Source organism: Blennius ocellaris (assembly GCF_963422515.1).
Source record: "Blennius ocellaris genome assembly, contig: SCAFFOLD_97, whole genome shotgun sequence".
In the NCBI taxonomy this organism is placed as follows: Eukaryota; Metazoa; Chordata; class Actinopteri; order Blenniiformes; family Blenniidae; genus Blennius; species Blennius ocellaris.
In genome coordinates this window covers 1-24711 of record NW_027661916.1, presented here as the reverse complement: position 1 = coordinate 24711, position 24711 = coordinate 1, and the positions used below count along the sequence as shown (strand labels likewise).

General features: G+C 50.9%; 3 protein-coding genes across 4 annotated transcripts; all 3 read right to left on the bottom strand.

The window, feature by feature from the left end:
- Positions 1 to 227: 227 nt before the first annotated feature.
- LOC308148590 (acidic leucine-rich nuclear phosphoprotein 32 family member D-like) lies at positions 228 to 5647 on the bottom strand. 2 transcript variants are annotated; one of them, XM_080522064.1, is made up of 7 exons: positions 5445 to 5647; positions 3380 to 3529; positions 1971 to 2093; positions 1692 to 1878; positions 1422 to 1507; positions 1139 to 1205; positions 228 to 905 (listed from the first exon to the last, which is right to left on the bottom strand). In XM_080522064.1, the coding sequence occupies exons 1-7, from the start codon at positions 5496 to 5498 to the stop codon at positions 829 to 831; spliced, it is 744 nt and encodes a 247-aa protein (XP_080378190.1). In that variant the 5' UTR covers positions 5499 to 5647; the 3' UTR covers positions 228 to 828. The 2 variants fall into 2 exon arrangements, with proteins under 2 accessions (XP_080378190.1, XP_080378191.1); XM_080522065.1 differs by lacking the exon at positions 5445 to 5647 and adding an exon at positions 4228 to 4365.
- Positions 5648 to 9856: 4209 nt separating this feature from the next.
- sh3gl2b (SH3 domain containing GRB2 like 2b, endophilin A1) lies at positions 9857 to 15589 on the bottom strand. Its single transcript, XM_080522061.1, has 9 exons — positions 15519 to 15589; positions 13698 to 13766; positions 12569 to 12641; positions 12342 to 12485; positions 12124 to 12257; positions 11891 to 12049; positions 11182 to 11285; positions 10963 to 11093; positions 9857 to 10285 (listed from the first exon to the last, which is right to left on the bottom strand). Exons 1-9 carry the CDS (start codon positions 15561 to 15563, stop codon positions 10089 to 10091), a joined length of 1056 nt encoding a protein of 351 aa, XP_080378187.1. The 5' UTR covers positions 15564 to 15589; the 3' UTR covers positions 9857 to 10088.
- A 3520-nt stretch (positions 15590 to 19109) lies between these two features.
- LOC308148592 (nephronectin-like) lies at positions 19110 to 22699 on the bottom strand (the record flags this gene model as incomplete). Its single annotated transcript, XM_080522074.1, has 12 exons — positions 19110 to 19193; positions 19661 to 19745; positions 19863 to 20052; positions 20121 to 20219; positions 20387 to 20470; positions 20613 to 20720; positions 20877 to 21546; positions 21630 to 21637; positions 21739 to 21813; positions 21890 to 22024; positions 22319 to 22438; positions 22576 to 22699. Coding segments are annotated over 12 exons (1782 nt in total), but the record flags the coding sequence as incomplete, so codon positions are not given.
- Positions 22700 to 24711: the final 2012 nt, after the last annotated feature.

Sequence of the window (24711 nt, the reverse complement as noted above, 5' to 3'; positions counted from 1 at the left end):
TCACCCGATCACCCACCCACTTCCTGTTTCACCTGATCAACCAACCACTTCCTGTTTCATCTGATCAACCACCCACTTCCTGTTTCACCTGATCAACCACCCACTTCCTGTTTTACCTGATCAACCACCCACTTCCTGTTTCATCTGATCAACCAACCACTGCTGAGGGACAGACGAGGGACAAAGGAGGGACAAAGGAGGGACAGATTCAAAATGTTAAGATTTTATTTACAAAGTCCTTTTTGTTTGTTTTTTTGTTGGTTTTTCCATTTAACTTACAGAAAGTAAAAAAGAAAAAAGAAAAAGGAAACAATCAACTAAACATTGAAGGAGCGACGCGATCTCCAGAGATAAAGAACGAGGGATGAGAGAGAGAGAGAGAGAGAGCGAGAGAGAGACCCCCCCCAACAAAAAAAAACAAATTCTCTGAAAAAATATTTCTTTTAAAAAGCTCTGTTGTTAAAGACCAGAGGGGAGGGGGCGGGGCTTAGCTCCTCTGATGACCTCACAGAGGGCGCCGTGACATGGGGGGGGGGGGAGGGGGTCATCGCAGTGAAAACAAAAACAAACTTTACGTTAACGAGCGAAGACCAACGTTTCCGCGGTAAAACCTCAACGGGAGGAAATTAGCTTCGTTTTGACCAAATGCTAACGGCTGCTAGCACATTAAAAAAAAAACAAAAAAAAAACAAAAAAAAACAGTAATTCAAACTAGTTTTTTGGCGGGGAAATTTGTGTCGCCCGTTTTCGTTCTTTCCCTGAGCTGAGATGTTTAGCTAGCGGTTCGTTTCGGGGGGAGGGGGGGGGGGGGTGGGGAGGGGGAGGGGCTCAATCGTCGTCTTCGTCTTCATCGTCCTCAGCTTCCCTCTTCCTCTTCTCGCCTTTGGCCGGAGACGAGTCTTCATCTGTGGGGGCGGGGCAAGCAGAGCGTCAGACAACCCACTTCCTGTTCAACTTCAAAACAAAACTTTTCACAAATAAAATCATACAAAAGCCCGTTTTATTTCAGCTGCAAATTTTTTTTGAAACTAAAACATCAAAGCAAAGATGAAAGGTGGTTCAGTTCGACGCCACTTTTCCTTTCATCCTGGAAACGTTCAAAGCGCTGCTTTGAAGAACAAATAAAAGAAACACCGACCGTTATCGTCCTCGTCTTCTTCCTCATCGTCATCCTCGCTGTCCACGTCTCCGTTCACCTCGTCGTCCTGACGACAACAACAACATGTTAAAACAATCACAGCTTTATAGTTTTTATCAAATTAAGAGACTTTAAAACTGAAAGTTCAAATATTTTTGACACACACACACACACACACACAAGCTAGCTCAGTCCTGTTAGCATTAGGCTACTCTCCACTGTGGTGCTAGCTTAGCTCGTTGAAAGCTAGGTCAGCAGCCCAAGACAGGACAATCAAACTCACGTCGTCGTCGCAGCTGTCGTCGTCGTCGTCCTCCTCCGCCGCCGCCACCTCTTCGTCGTCATCTTCCTCCTCCTCCGACTCGCCCTCTTCAAACAGAAACCGCAACACTAACGGTTAGCGAGCAGGCGCCAACATTAGCGAGCAGACGCTAACGGTCATCGAGCAGACGCCAACGGTCAGCGAGCACATGCTAACGGCTGGCGAGCAGACGCTAGCGGTTAGCGAGCAGACGCTAGCGTTGCGGTTCCCCGCCGCGGCGCTACGCCTCACCTTCCTCGTCGTCGTCGTCCACTCCGTCGCCCTCGCCGTCGGAGTCGGACGCCTCGCAGTCGTCGATGTCGTAGCCGTCCAGGTAGGTGAGCTGGGGGAGGAGCTGGAAGATGGGCTCGCGGTAGTCGGCCAGGTTGGTCACCTCGCAGTTGAACAGGTCCAGACTCTTCAGCAGCGGCAGCTTTTTCTGTCGGGACGCAGACGGAGACGTTAGCTCACGCCGCCGTGCCGCGGCAGGACGAGGAGGACGAGGACGAGGACGAGGACGACTCCACCCACCAGCGGCTCCAGGGTGCTGATGTCCTTGAACTTGTTGCCGCTCAGGTTGAGGTGCGTCAGGTTCACCAGCTGCTCCGCCAGGACCTCCAGGCCGCCGGACAGCCGGTTGTCGCTCAGCTCCAGCTGCAACGCAAACACAGGCTGGACTAGACGCCTCCGACCGGACCGACTAGACGCCTCCGTCCGGACCGACTAGACGCCTCCGTCCGGACCGACTAGACGCCTCCGACCGGACCGACTAGACGCCTCCGACCGGACCGACTAGACGCCTCCGACCGGACCGACTAGACGCCTCCGTCCGGACCGACTAGACGCCTCCGTCCGGACCGACTAGACGCCTCCCACCGGACCGACTAGACGCCTCCCTCCGGACCGACTAGACGCCTCCGACCGGACCGACTAGACGCCTCCGACCGGACCGACTAGACGCCTCCCTCCGGACCGACTAGACACCTCCGTCCGGACCGACTAGACGCCTCCGACCGGACCGACTAGACGCCTCCGACCGGACCGACTAGACGCCTCCGACCGGACCGACTAGACGCCTCCGACCGGACCGACTAGACGCCTCCGACCGGACCGACAGAGTCCCGTTGACACTGCGATACTATGAAAGCGATAGCCGTTTCCATGGATACAGTAAACACCAATGTTGGGTGTGACTGTCCATCACTAAACAGCACCAACTAGTGGAGAGACGGGGAAAACGACATCGTTTTCAGTGGAAACAAACATCGTTTAACGTTTCCCTAAAACAAGAACGCCAAAACGGCTCGTCGCCACTTGAAACGTCAACCAACCTAACCCTAACTAACCTACCACTAACTCACCTAACCAACCTAACCCTAACTAATCTACCAACTCACCGAAACCTAACTAACTCACCTAACCCTAACTAACCTACTACTAACTCACCTAACCAACCGAACCCTAACTAATCTACTAACTCACCGAACCCTAACTAACTCACCTAACCTGCCTAACCTACTACTAACACACCTAACCAACCACTAACTCACCTAACCCTAACTAACCTACTACTAACTCACCTAACCAACCTAACCCTAACTAACTCACCTAACCAACCGAACCCTAACTAATCTACTAACTCACCGAACCCTAACTAACTCACCTAACCTGCCTAACCTACTACTAACACACCTAACCAACCACTAACTCACCTAACCCTAACTAACCTACTACTAACTCACCTAACCAACCTACTCCTAACTCACCTAACCCTAACCTGCCTAATCCTAACTAACTCACCTAACCTGCCTAACCCTACCATGACCTGAGCCATAGTAACCCTAACCCTTCACCCGGTGTTCTAATGGAAACGCTAACGCTGTGTCAGGCCCCGCCCCCGGTCCGTAGCCCCGCCCCCCGGTCCGTAGCCCCGCCCCCACCTTCTTGAGCTTGTCCAGCTTGGGGATCCCGGCCACGCTGGTCAGACCCACGTTGATGAGACTCAGCAGCTCCAGGTTGGAGAACTCCGCCGTGATTCCCTCCATCTTACCGTCGCTGGTACGGCAGTTATCTAGAACCAGCTCCTGGACCTGTGGGGGGGGGGGGGGGGGGGGGGGGGGCGTGGTTAAACTAGTCCCACATACACTTTACACACGATGTAGACGTACAACATGTAGAAAACCACCCAGACAGTTTGAGAGAAAAGCTAAACTGTTCACAACCGAGAGTGGTAGTTACTAGTTAACTAGTTAACTCATTTTAAAGGTTCGACATTTTTTGGGTTTTCACATTAATTTTTAACTCCTGCTGCTAGTTCATTAACTAACTAACCAACCAACTACTACCTCCCCCTGCTGCTGCTAGCTCACTAACTAACTAACTCTTGCTGCTAGTTCAATAACCAACCAACTACTACCTCCCTGCTGCTGCTAGTTCATTAACTAACTAACCAACTCTTGCTGCTAGTTCATTAACTAACTAACCAACTCTTGCTGCTAGTTCATTAACTAACCAACCACTACCTCCCCCTGCTGCTGCTAGTTCATTAACTAACTAACCAACTCTTGCTGCTAGTTCATTAACTAACCAACCACTACCTCCCCCTGCTACTGCTAGCTCACTAACTAACCAACTCCTGCTGCTAGTTCACTAACCAACCAACTATTACCTCCCCCTTCTGCTGCTCACACACACACACACACACACACACACACACACACACACACACACACACACACACACACACACACACACACACACACACACACACACACACACACAGGCTAACCTAGCTTCGATGCTAACACGCCGCGAGGTTTCCTCCCCGGACACTGGTCGTGAACTCAGCGGGAGCGAGCGCCCCGCTGCTCGGCGGGTCTGAAGCGACGACCTCCGGCTCTCAGACCAGAGCGGACCGGTGGCTCCGCGGCCGGTGGCCAGTTAGCCCCGTTAGCCCGGCTAGCGGGGCTACCTCGGCTAGCACGGCTAACACGCCGCCGGCTGCGCGCCCTCAGCGGGTGGGAGGCGACTAACGCCTGGAGACGCGCAGCATTAAAACAAGGAAATCGCGCCGCAACGTGGAGTCGAGTTCGCGCCCCGGAACACCAACTTTTCTACCAAACTCCCATTTAGACAAAAAAAAAACACGCATTTGCCAACAGTTAAAGTGGGAAAAACGCGTTGAAAGCGGAATATTAACAGAATTGCTGGGAACGCGTCCGCTCGCTGTAAATTACCGCAGCCGCAGAGACTAGACGGCTCCCGGAGACACGCATCTGTTTACAGGCGAAACTCACCTGCATCCTCAAAAAATAAAACAAACACACAATCTAAAGTCCACTGGACAGGAAGCAAACAAATTAATCCTGTTTACGTGTTTATAATAGTCACTATATACTAAGAAAACGAATAAATAAAAGCAGCGCGGGCGGTAAACAAGTGGCGAAGTTGGCCTCAGGTTCGACAGTCAAGAGAACTTTATCATATATAAATTGTTTTGCTTAAAGTAAATAAATCCCGTTAAGGATTATAGAATATCGCCGCTCGGAAATCATATGTATTAAACTTATATAGTGATCGCGATCGACATTTTACAATGACGCCTCTTATTTATGGCTAAACTGTGTTATGAATTAACCACGAGTCGGTCGCTGCAGATGTGATTACAAACAAACGAAACGTTTTATTCAAACCAATTAGAGGAAAAAGGTTAAAAATCGTGGATCGTTTCGGTGTAAAAAAAAAAAAAAAGAGTTTCGTGCTGCGAAGCGGCGCCGGCGACTCCCGGCGGGAGGCCGACTTCACGGCGCGGTGAGGAGAAATGTCGACATTTAGGCAAAACTACGGTGTAAAGTAGCATTTTAACACGTTTCGGGGGGTTTCGAGGCGCGACCGGAGGCTGCCATGTGCTCACCCCCCCCCCCCCCCCCCACTCCCACCCCCCCCTCTCCTCCTCCTCCTCCTCCAGCCGGGGACCGAGCGCCGAAGCCCGGGCGCAGCGCTCACCTCTGACGGGGAGCGGTGCCGGAGCTCCAGGGAAATCCTCTTCTCCATGTCCATGGCCGGTGTCCGGGGTTGCGGGCGTCGGGGTGTCTCCGGGGGGGGGTTAACGGGTCGTAGGGGTAAGACGGTCTCCTGTCCTCGATCTCCGCTGCGGCGTCAACACGCGGCTCCTCCGTCAAGTCAGCGGCTCTCGCAGTGTTGCGCTTCCGCCCGCGTCCTGCGCAGTAAGAGCGCGCGGGCGGCGGGAAAGGAAGTGGCGCGCTGGGGGTGTACGACTTGCGCGTGCGCAGTACGAACAGGACAAACCGGCAGTTTGTAGTAAATATTGTGTTCTCATGGCAAGTTTGTGTCATTTTGTACTGGTTTTGTGCCTCTGTGTGTGTATGTGTATATATATATACATATATGTGTGTGTGTGTGTGTATATATATACACACATATATATATATAGATACACATACACATGTATATATATATATATAGATACAAACGACTGGTTTGTAGTAAATATTGTGTTCTCATGGCAAGTTTGTATCATTTTGTAGTGGTTTAGTGCCTCTGTGTGTGTATATATATATATATAAATACACACATATATATATACATACACACACACACACACACATACATAGTGATATACTGCACTCCATATATATTTGATACCATTCGTTTGTTTTCGGTCATTTTAAGTTTTTCTGCTCATTGTGTTTGTGTGTAACGGCGTTTTTTGCAGTGATTTGGTGGCAGTTCAGTGTTTTCACTGTAGTACTGTGTGGTACTGCAGGTGGTGGTACTGCAGGTGGTGGTACTGCAGGTGGTGGTGCTGCAGGCCTCGTCTCCCGGACACACGGACTGTCTGGAGTCTTTATTACATCGTAGTTCATCTTCACCACAAGCAGTTTCACATACAGACGTCTTGAGATTACATCGTCGTTCAACACGAGGAGAGAAACACGGAGTTAGTATCACAGTATGTCCTTCACACTCACCTCTGGCCCCGCCCACCACCCGCCCCCCCGCCCATCACCCCGCCCCCCACTCCTCCACGCCACACCCACGTAGTGACCTTAGCACAGGTGCTCATAAACAAACAATTAAATAAATAAATAAATAAATAAATAAATAACTATGCAATTTGTACATACCGACACACACATTTTATACATACAGTTAATATGGGCGGGGCCTAAATGTCAACAGGCGGAGCTAAGATGTCAGCGGCCAAAACTAAAATGCCAGTGGGCGGAGTTATAAGTCAGTAGGCGGAGCCTCAAACGTCAGCGGAAGGAGCTAAATGTTAGCGGATGGAGCTAAACATCACTTTAAACGTTAGCGGATGGAGCGAAAGGTATGCAGGCGGAGCTTCGCGTCAGCGGGCGGAGCCTAAAAGGTCACATGTTAGCGCTACGTTAGCGCTCCAACAATTCTTAAACCCGACCGAAGCAGTTTCTCCAAACGTCTTTTAAACTTTAAAACGTCGTTTTCGACATTTCCGTGCGACCGTTGGCGGCTCCTGCGAGGGTTAGGGTCTAGGGTTAGGCTCCTGGGAGGTTAGGGTTAGGCTCTGGTGAGGGTTAGGGTTTAGGGTCCTAGGTTAGGGCTCGGGATAGGTTAGGGTTAGGCTCTGGTGAGGGTTAGGTTAGGGCTAGGGTTAGGTTAGGGTTAGGCTCTGGTGAGGGTTAGGTTAGGGCTAGGGTTAGGTTAGGGTTAGGCTCTGGTGAGGGTTAGGTTAGGGCTAGGGTTAGGTTAGGGTTAGGCTCTGGTGAGGGTTAGGTTAGGGCTAGGGTTAGGTTAGGGTTAGGCTCTGGTGAGGGTTAGGTTAGGGCTAGGGTTAGGTTAGGGTTAGGCTCTGGTGAGGGTTAGGTTAGGGCTAGGGTTAGGTTAGGGTTAGGCTCTGGTGAGGGTTAGGTTAGGGCTAGGGTTAGGTTAGGGTTAGGCTCTGGTGAGGGTTAGGTTAGGGCTAGGGTTAGGTTAGGGTTAGGCTCTGGTGAGGGTTAGGTTAGGGCTAGGGTTAGGTTAGGGTTAGGCTCTGGTGAGGGTTAGGTTAGGGCTAGGGTTAGGTTAGGGTTAGGCTCTGGTGAGGGTTAGGTTAGGGCTAGGGTTAGGTTAGGGTTAGGCTCTGGTGAGGGTTAGGTTAGGGCTAGGGTTAGGTTAGGGTTAGGCTCTGGTGAGGGTTAGGTTAGGGCTAGGGTTAGGTTAGGGTTAGGCTCTGGTGAGGGTTAGGTTAGGGCTAGGGTTAGGTTAGGCTCTGGTGAGGGTTAGGTTAGGGCTAGGGTTAGGTTAGGCTCTGGCGAGGGTTAGGTTAGGGTTAGGCTCCTGGGTTAGGGTTAGGTTAGGGCTAGGCTCTGGCGAGGGTTAGGTTAGGGTTAGGCTCCTGGGTTAGGCTCTGGCGAGGGTTAGGTTAGGGTTAGGCTCCTGGGTTAGGGCTAGGGTTAGGCTCTGGCGAGGGTTAGGTTAGGGTTAGGCTCTGGCGAGGGTTAGGCTAGGGTTAGGCTCTGGCGATGATTAGGTTAGGGTTAGGCTCCTGGGTTAGGGTTAGGCTCTGGCGAGGGTTAGGTTAGGGCTAGGGTTAGGCTCTGGCGAGGGTTAGGCTAGGGGTAGGGTTAGGCTCCTGGGTTAGGGCTAGGCTCTGGCGAGGGTTAGGCTAGGGGTAGGGTTAGGCTCCTGGGTTAGGGTTAGGTTTAGGCTCCTACGAGGGTTAGGGTCCTGCCAGGGTTAGGGTTAAGTTAGGGTTAGGCTCCAGCGAGGTTCAGGGTTAGGGTTAAGTTAGGGTTAGGCTCCAGCGAGGTTCAGCACAAGCAGCTAGAAAGTTCCCGGAATCCGCTCCAACTCGCGGTCAGGTGATCGGCAGGAAACAAAGATGGCGGCTACGCCGTACAAGTTCCTCATTGAGGTCAGAATCCAAGTCGCCGTCGGAGGCAAATCAGCACGAAAGAGAGAAAAGAACCGGAAGCAAAACGAACGTCAACAATCGAGAAGAGAAAGAAAGTCGTGACGTAACTTTGTAACTTTTTCTACTTTTCGTCATTCCTGTAAAAAAAAGACAGAAACACCCCGAACAGGAGCGTCTGGACACCTAGCGGCTCGTTAGCATGCGGCTCACGGACGTTCGGCTCAGACGAACGGGAAACTCGGAAAGCGCAACACTTCAACGTAGCGACGTAAACAACCGGAACGTTCAGATTCGCACCGAGTCAGAGTGACTCTGCGGCGGCGGCGGTTTCACCCGTGTGCTTTGGCGTTGGAAGAGACAGACGCACCGCTAGCTAGCTGGAGAACACGTACGTTGTTATTTAGCCAGTTAGCTTGCTATTCTACAGAATCATACGTCTGGTCAGCTAGCCCGCCGGCTAACAGACCGATCATAATAACATTACTTCCTACATTGAAGGTAGCTAGCTAGCTCGCTAGCTCTTCATACACTGTATAAACCTGTAGACTGTGAGCTAGCAAGCTAAATAAATAGCGAAACATTTATTGACTTGCTGGTTGGAAAGCTCGCGATACAGTTATTATCTACAGATCGCGAGCTAGCCTGCTCTTCCAATTGAATTGAAACGTTGCATTTTTATTGTTAAATCATCTTTTATTGCCTCGGTATTAAATATTCTATCGGCAGTCCTCCTTCGTACGTTACGACTATTTAAGGTCGGGGAAAAAAAAAAGTTTCGTCCTCCGACGAGACGCTTCTAAAAACACGTTTCCTCGTCGCGTGGACGTCGTAAAAAATAAACTCGGAACACTTCCGATGTCGCCGCGATACAAATGTGGGGACGTACGACGGGCGGAGCTGGAAAAAGTGTAAAACTCGACTTTCCAAAATGAGTCAAGGTGATTTTGAGCGAAGAACAAAAAGTTCACGTTTTGCACGTTTCCACTTCCTGAAAGTCGGCGGGACGGAAAAGTGGGAAAACGCCGCGCCGGACAAACGACGTCTCGAGGTAAACAAGAGTTTTTCCCGACCGATACTTCCCGCGGGTCGAGGTATTCAGTATTCAGGCACTAAATACTTTTAGGTACTCGGATCAACACGACATCAACACAGCGCAAGTGCGGGAATGTGACGAAGCTAACGGTTAGCTGGTAGACGACCGCGCTGAATTTAGCCATGCTAGCACACGTTCCTGCTGGTATACGACGACCTGGTCTAAGAAAAACGTGAATATTTCAACACTGTAATACTGCAACGTCGCACATACACACATGCAAACGACGGGATTTCGGTGGTACGATAAACTGTGTGCGATAGTTCCTAGCTAGCGTAAATAGAAACGTTATTTACGAGATCGGATGGAGGTTCAGGAACCGAAAAGCTCAAAGAACTCCGCCTACGTTCAAGAAAGTTGAAAAACAGATTCCGGAGCAGGAACAGGTCGACACACACACACACACACACACACACACACACGCACACACACACACACACACACACACACACACACACACACACACGCACGTAGAGCGACGCCGCGGCGACGACTCTTCGTCTTCTCCTCTCACGCTGGACTCTCTCTCTCTCTCGCTCGCCCCCGGGAGGAGAAGAAGAAGATTCAGGCGTTTCGGTGTCGGCGGAGGGAAGCGGCTGTCAGGAGCTAGCGGGGCGCTAGCAGGGAGCTAGCAGGGAGCTAGCGGGGAGCTAGCGGGGAGCTAGCGGGGCAGCGGCACCAGGATGTCCACGTAGTTGATGGGGAAGAAGCCCGACTGGCCGTTGGCCACGCCCTCGTACCAGTTGTCGTCGATCTGATTGGTCAGCGTGATGATGTCGCCCTCCTTGAAGCCCAGCTCGCCCTCGTTCTCCGGCTCGAAGTCGTAGAGCGCTCGGCAGCACGGCTGGTCCAGGGGGGCTATGGGGGGGGGGGGGGCGGGGTCAGAGAGAGGGGGCGTGGTCAGAGAGAGGGGCGGGGTCAGAGCAGGAATCACTTCCTGTCTGGGTACCGTCTCCTGCTCTTCACCCGATTGTCTTAACATGGTGAACTTAATCTGCTAATCTCTGCTAATCTCACTTAATCTCACCTCTCCTCTTCACCAACTCTCCAGTAATCTGGTTCAGACTCACCTGGTGTCAATCCAACTCTTCTCTAATCTCAGATAATCTCCTCTAATCTCACCTGGACCCAGCTATCAGGCCAGCGACTCGTTTCCATGTGTTTCGCGCGTCTGTTTCCATGACAACGGCACTCGGAGCCTTTTTTGCAACCGGCGTCTGAGAGAAGGCGTTCTGCGGCGGCATCGCTCCGCGGAAAACGGAGAAAAACGGATCTTCTTAAGAATCACTGCCTGTGTTTCCATGGAAACGGGGAAAAAAACGCAACTCTGTGTGTGTTTTCATGACGAAAACAAAGAAGCGGCGCCGGCTAGTGGGCAACATGGGAACGACACGGCGCTCGGCTTTTCTGCCGTTTCCATGGAAACAGACATCGATTCCAAAACGACTGAAAGGACAAAGCTGGTGTGTTGACGTTGTGGCGCGAAGGCAGCCTGGAGACGGAGCGACGCGATTGGCTGCCGGGGCCCCCGTTACCTGGCGAGCGCCCGGGGGACCTGGCGGACTGAACCCCCCCGTTGTGGCTCTCGCCGGGGGGCAGCAGCTCCAGGGTCAGCCGGGGCTTGGGGGCGTACTCCTTCCGGGGCCGACCGGACACTTCCTTTATCCTGCCGGGGGGGGGGGGGGGACAGAGGCGTCAGGGCTGGAGGGGGCGGGGCTGAGGGGGTGGAGGGGGCGGGGCTAAGGGGGCCGTACCTGTCCTCCATCTTGCTGGAGAGCTGCTGCAGGATTTCTGCCGACCGGCTGTGGTACTCCAGCTGAGCCTGGACCAGCGCCGCTAGCTGGCTCACCTGCTCAATCTGCACACACACACACACACACACACACACACACACACACACACACACACACACACACACACACACACACACTAAACTAGCATTGTGCTCTCGAAATCAGGAATCAAAGCTAAAGCTTATGTGGCTAACGCTAAGTGTATTTCTAATTGTTGGGATAGCGGTTTTAGCTAATATGGCTAATGCTAATGCTAATGCTAGGTACATTTTTAACCCGTTTCACGGGCTCGCCCAGGACTGACGAGGCTCCTCCCCCTCCTCCCCCCGTGACCAGGAGCTAAGTGTAACGACAACTGTTGCGATAGCGGTTTTAGCTAAGATGGCTAATGCTAATGCTAATGCTAGGTACATTTTTAACCTGTTTCACGGGTTCGCCCAGGACTGACAAGGCTCCTCCCCCTCCTCCCCCCGTGACCAGGAGCTAAGTGTAACGACAACTGTTGCGATAGCCATTTTAGCTAATATGGCTAATGCTAGGTACAATTTTAACCTGTTTCACAGGCTAGCCCAGGACTGACGAGGCTCCGCCCCCTCCTCCCCCCGTGACCAGGAGCAAAGTGTAACGACAACTGTCGGGCTAGCGGTTGTAGCTAGCGCTAATGGCTCACGTCGCTCTCCAGCAGGTTGAACATGCTCTGCTCCGCGATCTCTTTGCTCTCGTCGAACTTCTCCAGCGCCTGCTTGATCTCCTCGTCCTGGACTTTCCCGTGACGCTTCTTCTTGTAGTCGAAGTCCAGGCGGCGGCCCTCCATCTTCTTCAGGTGGTGCTGCGGCGGCAGGACAAGCTCGTCACGTTCAGGCGCCGCCGCCGCCACCGCCGCTCGCCGCCGCCGCCACTCACCTGGATCTCCTTCAGGTCCTTGTCGTGGAGGTTCTGCAGCGGGTCGATGAAGTTCTGCTTGACCTCCATGTCCAGGGCGTCCTTCACCTCGCCCAGCTCCTTCATCGCCTCGCCGGCGTCCAGCAGCGCCGCGCCTGGGACGCAAACACACCGCCGCACGTTACCAGAAGCTTGGCGGGAGGGGCGGGGTGGGGCGGGAGGGGCGGGGCGGTACGCACCGAAGCAGGACTCCTCCCCCAGCTCGTGGCCGAACTTCAACATGGCGTCGCCCAGAACCGTCTCGGCCTGCGGGTAGCCGGGGCCTTTCTCCTGACCCCGGATCTTCGACATGGTGCTGATCATACTGAGCCGCGCTCTGGACGCTGCAGGCAGGAGCACCGTCAGGCTGGGGGGGGGGGGTGTGTGTGTGTGTGTGTGTGTGTGTGTGTGTGTGTGTGTGTGGCACCTGGGTTGGGCTGGAGGTACTCCGTTGTCTTGGTCATGATGTCCAGCACCGCCCTGCTGGTGACGTCCACCTTCTGCAGGAAACGTACAGAGCAAAAGATTTGTTCTAGAGACGCACCGATACCACCTCTAACCGTACCGATACCACCTCTTACAGTACCGATACCACCTCTTACAGTACCGATACCACCTCTAACCGTACCGACACCACCTCTAACCGTACCGTCACCACCTCTAACCGTACCGATACCACCTCTTACTGTACCGACACCACCTCTTACAGTACCGATACCACCTCTTACAGTACCGATACCACCTCTTACAGTACCGATACCACCTCTAACCGTACCGACACCACCTCTAACCGTACCGTCACCACCTCTAACCGTACCGATACCACCTCTTACAGTACCGATACCACCTCTTAAAGTACCAATACTACCTCTTAAAGTACCGACACCACCTCTTACAGTACCGATACCACCTCTTACAGTACCGATACCACCTCTTAAAGTACCAATACTACCTCTTAAAGTACCGATACCACCTCTTAAAGTACCGATACCACCTCTTACCGTACCGATACCACCTCTTACTGTACCGATACCACCTCTTACCGTACCGATACCACCTCTTACCGTACCGATACCACCTCTTAAAGTACCGATACCACCTCTTACCGTACCGATACCACCTCTTAAAGTACCGATACCACCTCTTAAAGTACCAATACTACCTCTTAAAGTACCGATACCACCTCTTAAAGTACCGATACCACCTCTTACCGTACCGATACCACCTCTTACTGTACCGATACCACCTCTTACCGTACCGATACCACCTCTTACCGTACCGACACCACCTCTTACAGTACCGATACCACCTCTTACCGTACCGATACCACCTCTTACAGTACCGATACCACCTCTAACCGTACCGATACCACCTCTTACAGTACCGATACCAGTACTAACCTTTAGCTACCTGCTGATATTGAGTACTGATACGAGTAAAACATTTGTTCCCTAGCATCTCAGGATAACGACGTAGCATCTCAGGTTCTAGTTCCAGACTGCGATAAGGAAACACTTCGGATTCCGCCGCTGACGTAAACATTCACCATGACTCACCTTCTCCATTTCTTTGAAGTCATCGTCCAGCTTGGTTCCTTCGGCTCCGCCCACTTTCTCACTAACTTTCTGCAACAATGAAGGAAGAAAGACACGGTTGAGCTAAACAGTGACGTCTGGTGGTGAACAGTGACGTTACAGTCTGAGTCTCTGAAAACACCACTTTTTGAAAACACAACTTTCTGAAAATGCAACTTTTACAAAACGCAACTTTCTGAAAACGCAACTTCCTGAAATGATTTCTAAATGTTCGATGTCTAAAGCTGAAAACAACACAACAACTGAGAGCAACATACAGATGAGGAGGAAGAGGCAGTTGCCATGGAGACTGAACTACACACACACACACACACACACACACACACACACACACACAAACACACACATACACACACTCCTCCCACTTCCTAAACAACACCGTCAGGAGCAGAAGACAAAGCCCAGGAGAACAAACATAAATAATCTCCATGAAGAGAAACGACAGAAACACAAAACAAACAGTCGGATAAAACAACGACACCAAACAAACAATCAGATAAAAAAAGTGACACAAAACAAACAGTCGGATTAAAAAACGACACAAAACAAACAGAAAAGGACAAAAACAGAAACGTAAAGAACAAAATGTGAAAAATGATACAAAAGAGCAACAAAACAAACAAAAACAGCAACAAAGGTCTGAGGTGACAAAACATGAAGAACAAAGTGATTCTGGTCGGTTCTCCACCACCGGCACATGAGCTCAGTGGGTGGTTGTGCAGCTGCTCCTCAGGAGGAACTCGGTTCAATTCCCGACTCCTCAGGAGAAACTCGGTTCGACTCCTGACTCCTCAGGAGGAACTCGGTTCGACTCCTCAGGAGGAACACGGTTCGACTCCTCAGGAGGAACACGGTTCGACTCCTCAGGAGGAACTCGGTTCGACTCCTCAGGAGGAACTCGGTTCGACTCCTCAGGAGGAACACGGTTCGACTCCTCAGGAGGAACTCGGTTCGAGTCCCGCCAGGTGACGAGCTGCAGAGCAGACACACTGACCCTCTGAATTATTCAGACGAAGCCGGAGCCTCAGTGGAACGACTGACTGAACGACTGACTGACTGAACGACTGACTGAACGACTGACTGTCTGAACAGAGAGATGACGGCTGGATGATGGATGAAAGAGGAATGAAGTAGGGAAGATGAGGGATGATGGAGGGATGATGATGGAGGAGGGATGATGGAGGGATGGAGGAGCAGGGATGGAGGAGGGGTGATGATGGAGGAGGGATGATAGAGGGATGAAAGAGGGGTGATGGAGGGATGGAGGAGGGATGAAAGAGGGGTGATGGAGGGATGATGGAGGGAATTCCCTGTCGCGTGCAGCAGCAGCGACCAATCACCTGCCCCCTCTGTTACGTAACATTACATCCAAACCGGCGCGTGTCTGCGCGGGTGCACGTGCGCGCGCGGGGGGGGGGTCTACCCTGCTCTGCGCGCCCCCGCACTAAAACAGCGCGTGAAACCCCCAAAACATCCCCAGTAAACCCGGATCGTGACCCGGAATCGCAGCGTTTTGCTCCAGAACGAGACCCGCGGATCGATACTCGACAGTCGATACGCTGCGAAATGTCGCGTGACACGAAAAAACAACATTGAACGTTTGTTGTTTTTTTTGGCCCCATTGAGGCTCGCGTGCGTCCGGACGCGCGGTGTTTACTTCACGGACGGTCCGTTTTTTTCCACACTCGCTCCTCTTTGCACGCGCCAATAATAAAAATAAAAGATAAAACGCAATAAAAAAAAAAAACGTGCATATCTGCATAAAGGTGCTTTATTTCTCACCTGCGTGGCTTTGTGGAACTGCTTCTTCAACCCCGCCACCGACATCTTCGCTTCGCGGAGGAGACGCCGACGAAAACCTGCCTTTTCTGTGTTTATTGACGCGAGGAGGCGGAGGGTGGAGGGTGGAGGGTGGAGGGCGGAGGGTGGAGGCGGCTCAGGCCGATAACGAGCCCCGCCGTGAGGCTCCGCAGCCTCCGCGCAGCTTTTTGAAAAGTGTCCCTCGGGATTCCGGTGGGACACGAAGCGACCGAACCGAACCGAACCTGGCGGGTCTCGTTCCACAGTGCGGACCGGCGGAGGGACACAGATCGTCTCCGGGCGAGATGAGTCACCCGGACCGGAACCCGGAGCCTGGGACGAATTAAAGAATAAAGAAATACATGTAAAAAAATAAATAAACAAACAAATAGTGACGATAACTACAGACGTGCCGATAACAAATGGGTTCAAGTACAAGTACTGACTGAGTGATACAGACTACCGATAATAATATTAATAATAATAATAATATTAATAATAATAATAATAATAATAATATTAATAATAATAATAATAATAATAATAATAATAATGATAATAATAATGATAAATCATAATACAAGAAGAAGAAGAAATAATAATATTACATTTTTAACACAGTACTGGTATCGGTAATCGGTATCAGCAGGTAGCTACAGGTTAGTACTGGTATCGGTACTCGGTATCAGCAGGTAGCTACAGGTTAGTACTGGTATCGGTACTCGGTATCAGCAGGTAGCTACAGGTTAGTACTGGTATCGGTACTCAGTATCAGCAGGTAGCTAAAGGTTAGTACTGGTATCGGTACTCGGTCTCAGCAGGTAGCTAAAGGTTAGTACTGGTATCGGTACTCAGTATCAGCAGGTAGCTAAAGGTTAGTACTGGTATCGGTACTCGGTCTCAGCAGGTAGCTAGAGGTCAGACTGGTATCGGTACTCGGTATCAGCAGGTAGTTAAAGGTTAGTACTGGTATCGGTACTCAGTATCAGCAGTAGCTAAAGGTTAGTACTGGTATCGGTACTCGGTCTCAGCAGGTAGTTAAAGGTTAGTACTGGTATCGGTACTCAGTATCAGTAGTAGCTAAAGGTTAGTACTGGTATCGGTACTCGGTCTCAGCAGGTAGCTAAAGGTTAGTACTGGTATCGGTATTCGGTATCAGCACTAGCTAAAGGTTAGTACTGGTATCGGTACTCGGTCTCAGCAGGTAGCTAAAGGTTAGTACTGGTATCGGTATTCGGTATCAGCAGTAGCTAAAGGTTAGTACTGGTATCGGTACTCGGTCTCAGCAGGTAGCTAAAGGTTAGTACTGGTATCGGTATTCGGTATCAGCAGTAGCTAAAGGTTAGTACTGGTATCGGTATTCGGTATCAGCAGGTAGCTAAAGGTTATTACTGGTATCGGTACTTGGTATCAGCAGTAGCTAAAGGTTAGTACTGGTATCGGTACTCTGTATCAGCAGTAGCTAAAGGTTAGTACTGGTATCGGTACTCGGTATCAGCAGGTAGCTAAAGGTTAGTACTGGTATCGGTACTCGGTATCAGCAGGTAGCTAAAGGTTAGTACTGGTATCGGTACTCAGTATCAGCAGTAGCTAAAGGTTAGTACTGGTATCGGTACTCGGTATCAGCAGGTAGCTAAAGGTTATTACTGGTATCGGTACTTGGTATCAGCAGTAGCTAAAGGTTAGTACTGGTATCGGTACTCTGTATCAGCAGTAGCTAAAGGTTAGTACTGGTATCGGTACTCGGTATCAGCAGGTAGCTAAAGGTTAGTACTGGTATCGGTACTCCGTATCAGCAGGTAGCTAAAGGTTAGTACTGGTATCGGTACTCAGTATCAGCAGTAGCTAAAGGTTAGTACTGGTATCGGTACTCGGTATCAGCAGGTAGCTAAAGGTTAGTACTGGTATCGGTACTCAGTATCAGCAGTAGCTAAAGGTTAGTACTGGTATCGGTACTTGTTCTGCAGGACGAGAAACTCGCTGAAAAAAAGTGTTAGAAAATCACAATAATAATCAAATTAACCAAATTAAAAAACTGGACTTTTACTTCTTTATTTGACTCGTTTGGTTCTTTTGACTAATAGATTCTTAAAAGTGAGATTTTCCTTTGAAGACTTCAGTAACTAATAATCCAGTCATCTTCACGTACAGATGATCTTTGTGCGCGTGTGTGGTGCGCGCGTCCCTCGTGACGTCATCGCGCTGCTCCGCTCACGAGACGCTCTGCTCGTGCTTCAGTTCCAGTTTTTTCTCTATGTGAATTGCACTTGTGACGTCACGCAGAGGGGGGGGGGGGGGGGGGGGTGAAGAGAAAAAGGAGGTTGGACGTCACTTAAATGCATTTTTATTGTTTTAATTCAGCTTTTTGCCACAAAACTACTTTTCTCCCCAACAGAATTTCCAGAATGAACGTAAACAAACAAACAAACAAACAAACAAGGAAGTGATTCCTCCTTCTCCGTCACACAGGAAGTGACTCCTCTTCCTCCTCCGTCACACAGGAAGTGACGACTCTTCCTCCTCCGTCACACAGGAAGTGACTCCTCTTCCTCCTCGTCACACAGGAAGTGACTCCTCCTCCTCCGTCACACAGGAAGTGACTCCTCCTCCTCCGTCACACAGGAAGTGACTCCTCTTCCTCCTACATCACACAGGAAATGACTCCTCCTCCGTCACACATGAGGTGACTCCTCCTCCTCCATCACACAGGAAGTGACTCCTCTTCTTCTGTCACACAGGAAGTGACGACAAACGTGGAACGACAACTTAAAGTCAGAAACCTTTCATCTGTGTCACAAAGCCCCAAGAACAAAAGAGCTGAAAGACGTCGATGCAGGAACTGAAGGACAAACAAAAAGTGTTGGTGAGGAACCTCACCACAGTGTGTGGTCCCCAAAGAGGGACGGGACGGACGTCAGGACACGGGAGACAAAGACTTCAGTTTTAAACTGGTCACTTTATTTTCTTTGATTTCAAGCGGCACCGCCGCCATATTGGATGGGGCACCACCGGACTGGACAGGAGTTAACGCTTTGTCCAGTTCTCTGAACGGGGAACCTCCGTCTGTGTACCTGGTAGGACCTCCCTGGTCGTACCAGGTACACACAGACACACACACACACACACACACACACACACACACACACACACACACTCACACACACACACACACACACACACACACACACAGTATGTGGAGCTCGGCAGATACCTCAAGTTTTATAGGCGTGAAGGTGGAGAGAGAAACCTGTTATTTACTGTGTGTGTGTGTGTGTGTGTGTGTGTGTGTGTGTGTGTGTGTGTGTGTGTGTGTGTGTGTGTGTGTGTGTGTGTGTGTGTGTGTGTGTGTGTGTGTGTGTGTGTGTGTGTGTGTGTGAGAGAGACAGATGTTGAAATGACGGGGGCCTCCTCTTCCTGCACAATCCAGGTGACACTTCGTTTTCACACACACACACACACACACACACACACACACACACACACACACACACACACACACACACACACACACACACACACACACACACACACACACACAACAACAACATCATAAATACTGAGAAACTGAAAACATCAACAACCCCCCCTTCGCAGTGTGATGTCATCAATGGCGATCTGTCCACGTTGTCCAATCCTGCGCTCAGCTTTCAACAGGACCTGCACACACACACACACACACACACACACACACACACACACACACACACACACACACACACACACACACACACACACACACACACACACGTCAGGAAGTGACGTCGTTTTGTTCAGCAGTACTTTCTTCTTGTTCTTATGGAGGATGAATCGTTTTTAAGAAGAGGAAGGGAGGAAGAAGGAAGGAAGGAAGGAAGAAGGAAGGAAGGAAGGAAGGAAGGAAGAAGGAAAGAAGGAAGGAAGGAAGGAAGAAGGAGGGAAGAAGGAAGGAAGGAAGAAGGAAGGAAGGAAAGAAGGAAGGAAGGAAGGAAGAAGGAAGAAGGAAGAAGGAAGGAAGGAAGGAAGGAAGGAAGAAGGAAGGAAGGAAGAAGGAGGGAAAAGGAAGGAACCAACAGGAAGTGACCCCGCTGCAGTAAATCTTCAGAATCTGAACGTCTGAATGTCACCAGAACCAGTGTGTGTCTCACCCGGTCCACAGACTGTGTTGCCACGGTAACCCTTGTGCGTCTCCAGCCGTGTCCCCCCGTCCGGCTCCAGAGGGCGGAGCCGTACCTGCGACGGCCAATCAGGATCCACCGTGAGCCTTTGTTCTCTTTGTCTTTTCATCTTTGAGTCAAACTGTGATCAGAACGTTTCCCTACGTCCTCGTCCTCCATTGAGACATCCTACCTGCGCCGGCGTCCTCTGTCCCTGATGAACAGCTGCAGCGCCCCCACCTGGCGGCCCGTCAGCCAATGGGAGAAGGAGAAGCACAGGACGCCGCCGTCGCCCCAGGACGGGACAACCGGGACGACCAGTCGGGCGCCGCGGATGCTCCTCTGTCCCGGCCTGGGCTCCGGGACGGTCAGGTAGCGTCCTCCTGACGGGAGCAAAGACGTCCCCGTGATGTCATCGCAGGCCACGCCCAGGTGAGTCCCGGGGACCTACCTGCAGGACTGTCCACCGCCTCCCAGTGGACGTCTCCGTCTCTGTCAGACATCCAGTCGCAGAGTCCCAGATGGAAGCTGCAGCTCAGAGCGTCCACCTCTGGAGACACACACACACACACACACACACACACACACACACACACACACACACACACACACACACACACACACACACACACACACACACACACACACACACACACACACAAACATGTCCGGTCACATGGCCTGGTCAGGTGACGCTCACCTGGTCATGCGACTCACCTGGGTCGTCTCCGGCGTCCTCCGCCGTCGTCCCGAGCTCGATGTCAAACTCCCACATCTGGTTCTGAGACGGATATCGAGGGACTGACGGGACAGACAGACATCTAAGTCTGTGTGTGTGTGTGTGTGTGTGTGTGTGTGTGTGTGTGTGTGTGTGTGTGTGTGTGTGTGTGTGTGTGTGTGTGTGTGTGTGTGTGTGTGTGTGTGTGTGTGTGTGTGTCCTCACTGTGCACGTCTCCTCTCTGCCTGTGTGTCACGTCTCTGTTGACTTTGTTGTTCACCGTCGTCGTTTCCGTCGGCCTGGTCCGCGGCTTCACGGTTGCCGTGGCGACGGCTGCAGGGGTCGTCACAGTCGTGGCGGTCAAGACTAGATCAGATAGATGCTTTGTTCACATAGAAGTAGGAGTGGTAGTTGTAGTAACAGCAAGAGTGTGACTTCTGTAGTGGTACCTGCAGAGTTTGTTGTCATGGCGACGGTTGGTGTTGGAACCATGGGTGATGTGGCAATCGCAGTTGTGGTGGGGACAGTGGTCGTCATGGGAACAGTGGTCATCGTGGGAACAGTGGTTGTCATGGGAACAGTTGTTGTCGTGGGAACAGTGGTTGTCGTGGGAACAGTGATTGCCATGGGAACAGTTGTTGTCGTGGGAACAGTGGTCGTCGTGGGAACAGTGATTGCCATGGGAACAGTTGTTGTCGTGGGAACAGTGGTCGTCGTGGGAACAGTTGTTGTAGTGGGAACAGTGGTCGTCGTGGGAACAGTGGTTGTCTTGGGAACAGTTGTTGTAGTGGGAACAGTTGTTGTAGTGGGAACAGTGGTCGTCGTGGGAACAGTGGTTGTCATGGGAACAGTTGTTGTAGTGGGAACAGTGGTCGTCGTGGGAACAGTTGTTGTAGTAGGACCAGTGGTCATCATGGCAACAGTTGTAGTAGGAGCAGTGGTTGTCATGGGAACAGTTGTTGTAGTAGAAACAGTGGTTGTCATGGGAACAATGGTTGTCATGGGAACAGTTGTAGTAGAAACAGTGGTTGTCATGGGAACAGTTGTAGTAGGAGCAGTGGTTGTCATGGGAAAAGTTATTGTAGTAGGAACAGTGGTCAGTAATGGAACAGTGGTCGTCAAGGGAACCACGGTCGTCATGGGAATGTTTGGATGTGTTCTGGTGGTAGTGGTTGCCGTGGTAACAGTGGAGATGGACAAGGTGTGAGCCGGGGTTCTAGGACTCGGTGGTTCCACGCTGACTCTGATGACTGAAAGGTTCACATAACTGAACTGTTTGTTGTTCTTTGTATTGTTGATATTTACATTGTTGTTCACGTTAATGTTGGTTGTTGTGTTGTTGTGTTGTTACCTCGACAGCGACCATCGTTGCAGCGGCACGTTGGCGACGACGGATTCAGAGAACAGAACGGACGAGTGTCTTTATCTGCTCAGAGAGAAACTGACCAATCACTGACCACTTCCTGTGTGTGTGTGTGTGTGTGTCTGTGTGTGTGTGTTACCGATGCAGCTGTAGCGCCCGTTGACGTACGTCAGTCTGAATCCCAGGTGACACCTGCACAGGAAGCTCCCAAACGTGTTCACGCACTTCCTGCGGCGAGGACACGCCCCCCGGCCCGACGCACACTCGTCAATGTCTGTGGAGGAAGGGGCGGAGTCCGGTTATGGGTGGGTGGAGTCAGAGGAAGGGGCGGAGTCCGGTTATGGGTGGGTGGAGTCAGAGGAAGGGGCGGAGTCAGGTTATGGGTGGATGGAGTCAGAGGAAGGGGCGGAGTCAGGTTATGGGTGGGTGGAGTCAGAGGAAGGGGCGGTGTCAGGTTATGGGTGGGTGGAGTCATAAGAAGGGGCGGAGTCAGGCTATGGGTGAGTGGAGTCAGAGGAAGGGGCGGAGTCAGGCTATGGGTGGGTGGAGTCAGAGGGCAGTGACTGACCAACACAGCTGCGGCGGTCCGGGCCGAGCCGTAACCCTGGAGACGGGCAGGTGCAGTGGGCGGAGCCTCTCGCCACCTCACAGCCGTACTGACAGTTGGCATGGAAACAGGTACGGACGTCTGCAAGCAGTGACAGCATCACCGTGTGTGTGTGTGTGTGTGTGTGTGTGTGTGTGTGTGTGTGTGTGTGTGTGTGTGTGTGTGTGTGTGTGTGTGTGTGTGTGTGTGTGTGTGTGTGTGTGTGTGTGAGGACCTACTCCTGCAGTTGCCATCCATCTGGACTCTGAATCCGTCGTTACAGAAACACCTGAAGCTGCCGACTGTGTTCATGCAGCGATGCTGGCAGGGCCGCGGCTTCACACCACACTCGTTCAGGTCTGACACACACACACACACACACACACACACACACACACACACACACACACACACACGTGGTGTTACAGTCAGGATGAGTCATAAAGTTCTTCCAGACGGTCAAACAGAGACGGTGGTTACCTTGGTTACACGTCTTTCGGTGAATCCTGGAGGACACTGCATCCGTCTGTTGCTACACCCTCCTGACAGGGAGCTACACACACACACACACACACACACACACACACACACACACACACACACACACACACACACAGTCAAGATTACTGTAAATAATTGTACACAAGTTATGTTTCTATATGTTCAGTGTGTGTGTGTCTTCACGTTGACATCGTCCCCACTCCACACTGTTCCCATGACGACAGAGACCGCTGGACAACCCCCTGCTAAAACACACAAAGACACAGTCATCAACACACAGCCTCCCCCCCCCGCCACCCCCCAGCCTGTCTGAACATGAATGATTTCCACCTGGAGGGGCGTGGCGCGGGGGCGGGGCTTCCTCCCTCCCCCACATACTTCTCTCCCGCCGTCTTCCTGCTTTTCTTTTCTCTCCAACGTGTTTCTCTCCGTCAAGCAGCAGAAGAATCAGTAGTTGATCAGTAGTTGATCAGTAGTTGATCGGTAGTTGATCAGTAGTTGATCGGTAGTTGATCGGTAGTTGATTGGTAGTCGATCAGTAGTCGATCGGTAGTTGATCAGTAGTCGATCAGTAGTTGATCGGTAGTTGATCGGTAGTTGATCAGTAGTTGATCAGTAGTTGATCAGTAGTTGATCGGTAGTTGATTGGTAGTCGATCAGTAGTCGATCGGTAGTTGATCAGTAGTCGATCAGTAGTTGATCGGTAGTTGATCGGTAGTTGATCAGTAGTTGATCAGTATTTGATCGGTAGTTGATCGGTAGTCCACCAGTAGTTGATCAGTATTTGATCAGTAGTTGATCAGTAGTCGATCAGTAGTTGATCGGTAGTTGATCAGTATTTGATCGGTAGTTGATCAGTAGTTGATCAGTAGTTGATCGGTAGTTGATCGGTAGTTGATCAGTAGTCGATCAGTATTTGATCAGTAGTTGATCGGTCGTTGATCAGTAGTCGATCAGTAGTCGATCGGTAGTCGATCGGTAGTTGATCAGTAGTTGATCAGTAGTTGATCAGTAGTCGATCAGTAGTCGATCAGTAGTTGATCAGTAGTTGATCAGTAGTTGATCAGTAGTTGATCGGTCGATTGATCAGTAGTTGATCAGTAGTTGATCGTAGTTGATCAGTAGTTGATCAGTAGTTGATCAGTAGTTGATCAGTAGTTGATCAGTAGTTGATCAGTAGTTGATCAGTAGTTGATCGGTAGTTGATCAGTAGTCGATCAGTATTTGATCAGTAGTTGATCGGTCGTTGATCAGTAGTTGATCGGTAGTTGATCGGTAGTTGATCAGTAGTCGATCAGTATTTGATCGGTAGTTGATCGGTCGTTGATCAGTAGTCGATCAGTAGTCGATCGGTAGTCGATCAGTATTTGATCAGTAGTTGATCGGTCGTTGATCAGTAGTTGATCGGTAGTTGATCGGTAGTTGATCGGTCGTTGATCAGTAGTCGATCAGTAGTCGATCGGTAGTCGATCGGTAGTATCAGTAGTTGATCAGTAGTTGATCAGTAGTCGATCAGTAGTCGATCAGTAGTTGATCAGTAGTTGATCAGTAGTTGATCAGTAGTTGATCGGTCGTTGATCAGTAGTCGATCAGTAGTCGATCAGTAGTCGATCAGTAGTTGATCAGTAGTTGATCCAGTAGTTGATCGGTAGTTGATCGGTAGTTGATCAGTAGTCGATCAGTAGTTGATCAGTAGTTGATCAGTAGTTGATCGGTCGTTGATCAGTAGTTGATCAGTAGTTGATCAGTAGTTGATCAGTAGTTGATCAGTTAGTTGATCAGTAGTTGATCAGTAGTTGATCAGTAGTTGATCAGGTAGTTGATCAGTAGTGGATCAGTAGTTGATCGGTAGTTGATCAGTAGTTGATCAGTAG

Coding starts and splice junctions, on each gene's coding strand:
- LOC308148590 (XM_080522064.1), bottom strand. CDS start 5,498: ATGGACATGGAGAAGAGGATTTCCCTGGAGCTCCGGCACCGCTCCCCG. Junction 1,879..1,970: donor TCAGCACCCTGGAGCCGCTG/GTGGGTGGAGTC, acceptor GCGTCCCGACAG/AAAAAGCTGCCGCTGCTGAA. Junction 1,206..1,421: donor ACGACAGCTGCGACGACGAC/GTGAGTTTGATT, acceptor TGTTGTCGTCAG/GACGACGAGGTGAACGGAGA.
- sh3gl2b (XM_080522061.1), bottom strand. CDS start 15,563: ATGTCGGTGGCGGGGTTGAAGAAGCAGTTCCACAAAGCCACGCAG. Junction 12,050..12,123: donor AGGACCTGAAGGAGATCCAG/GTGAGTGGCGGC, acceptor CTGCCGCCGCAG/CACCACCTGAAGAAGATGGA. Junction 11,094..11,181: donor TCCAGCAAGATGGAGGACAG/GTACGGCCCCCT, acceptor CCCCCCCGGCAG/GATAAAGGAAGTGTCCGGTC.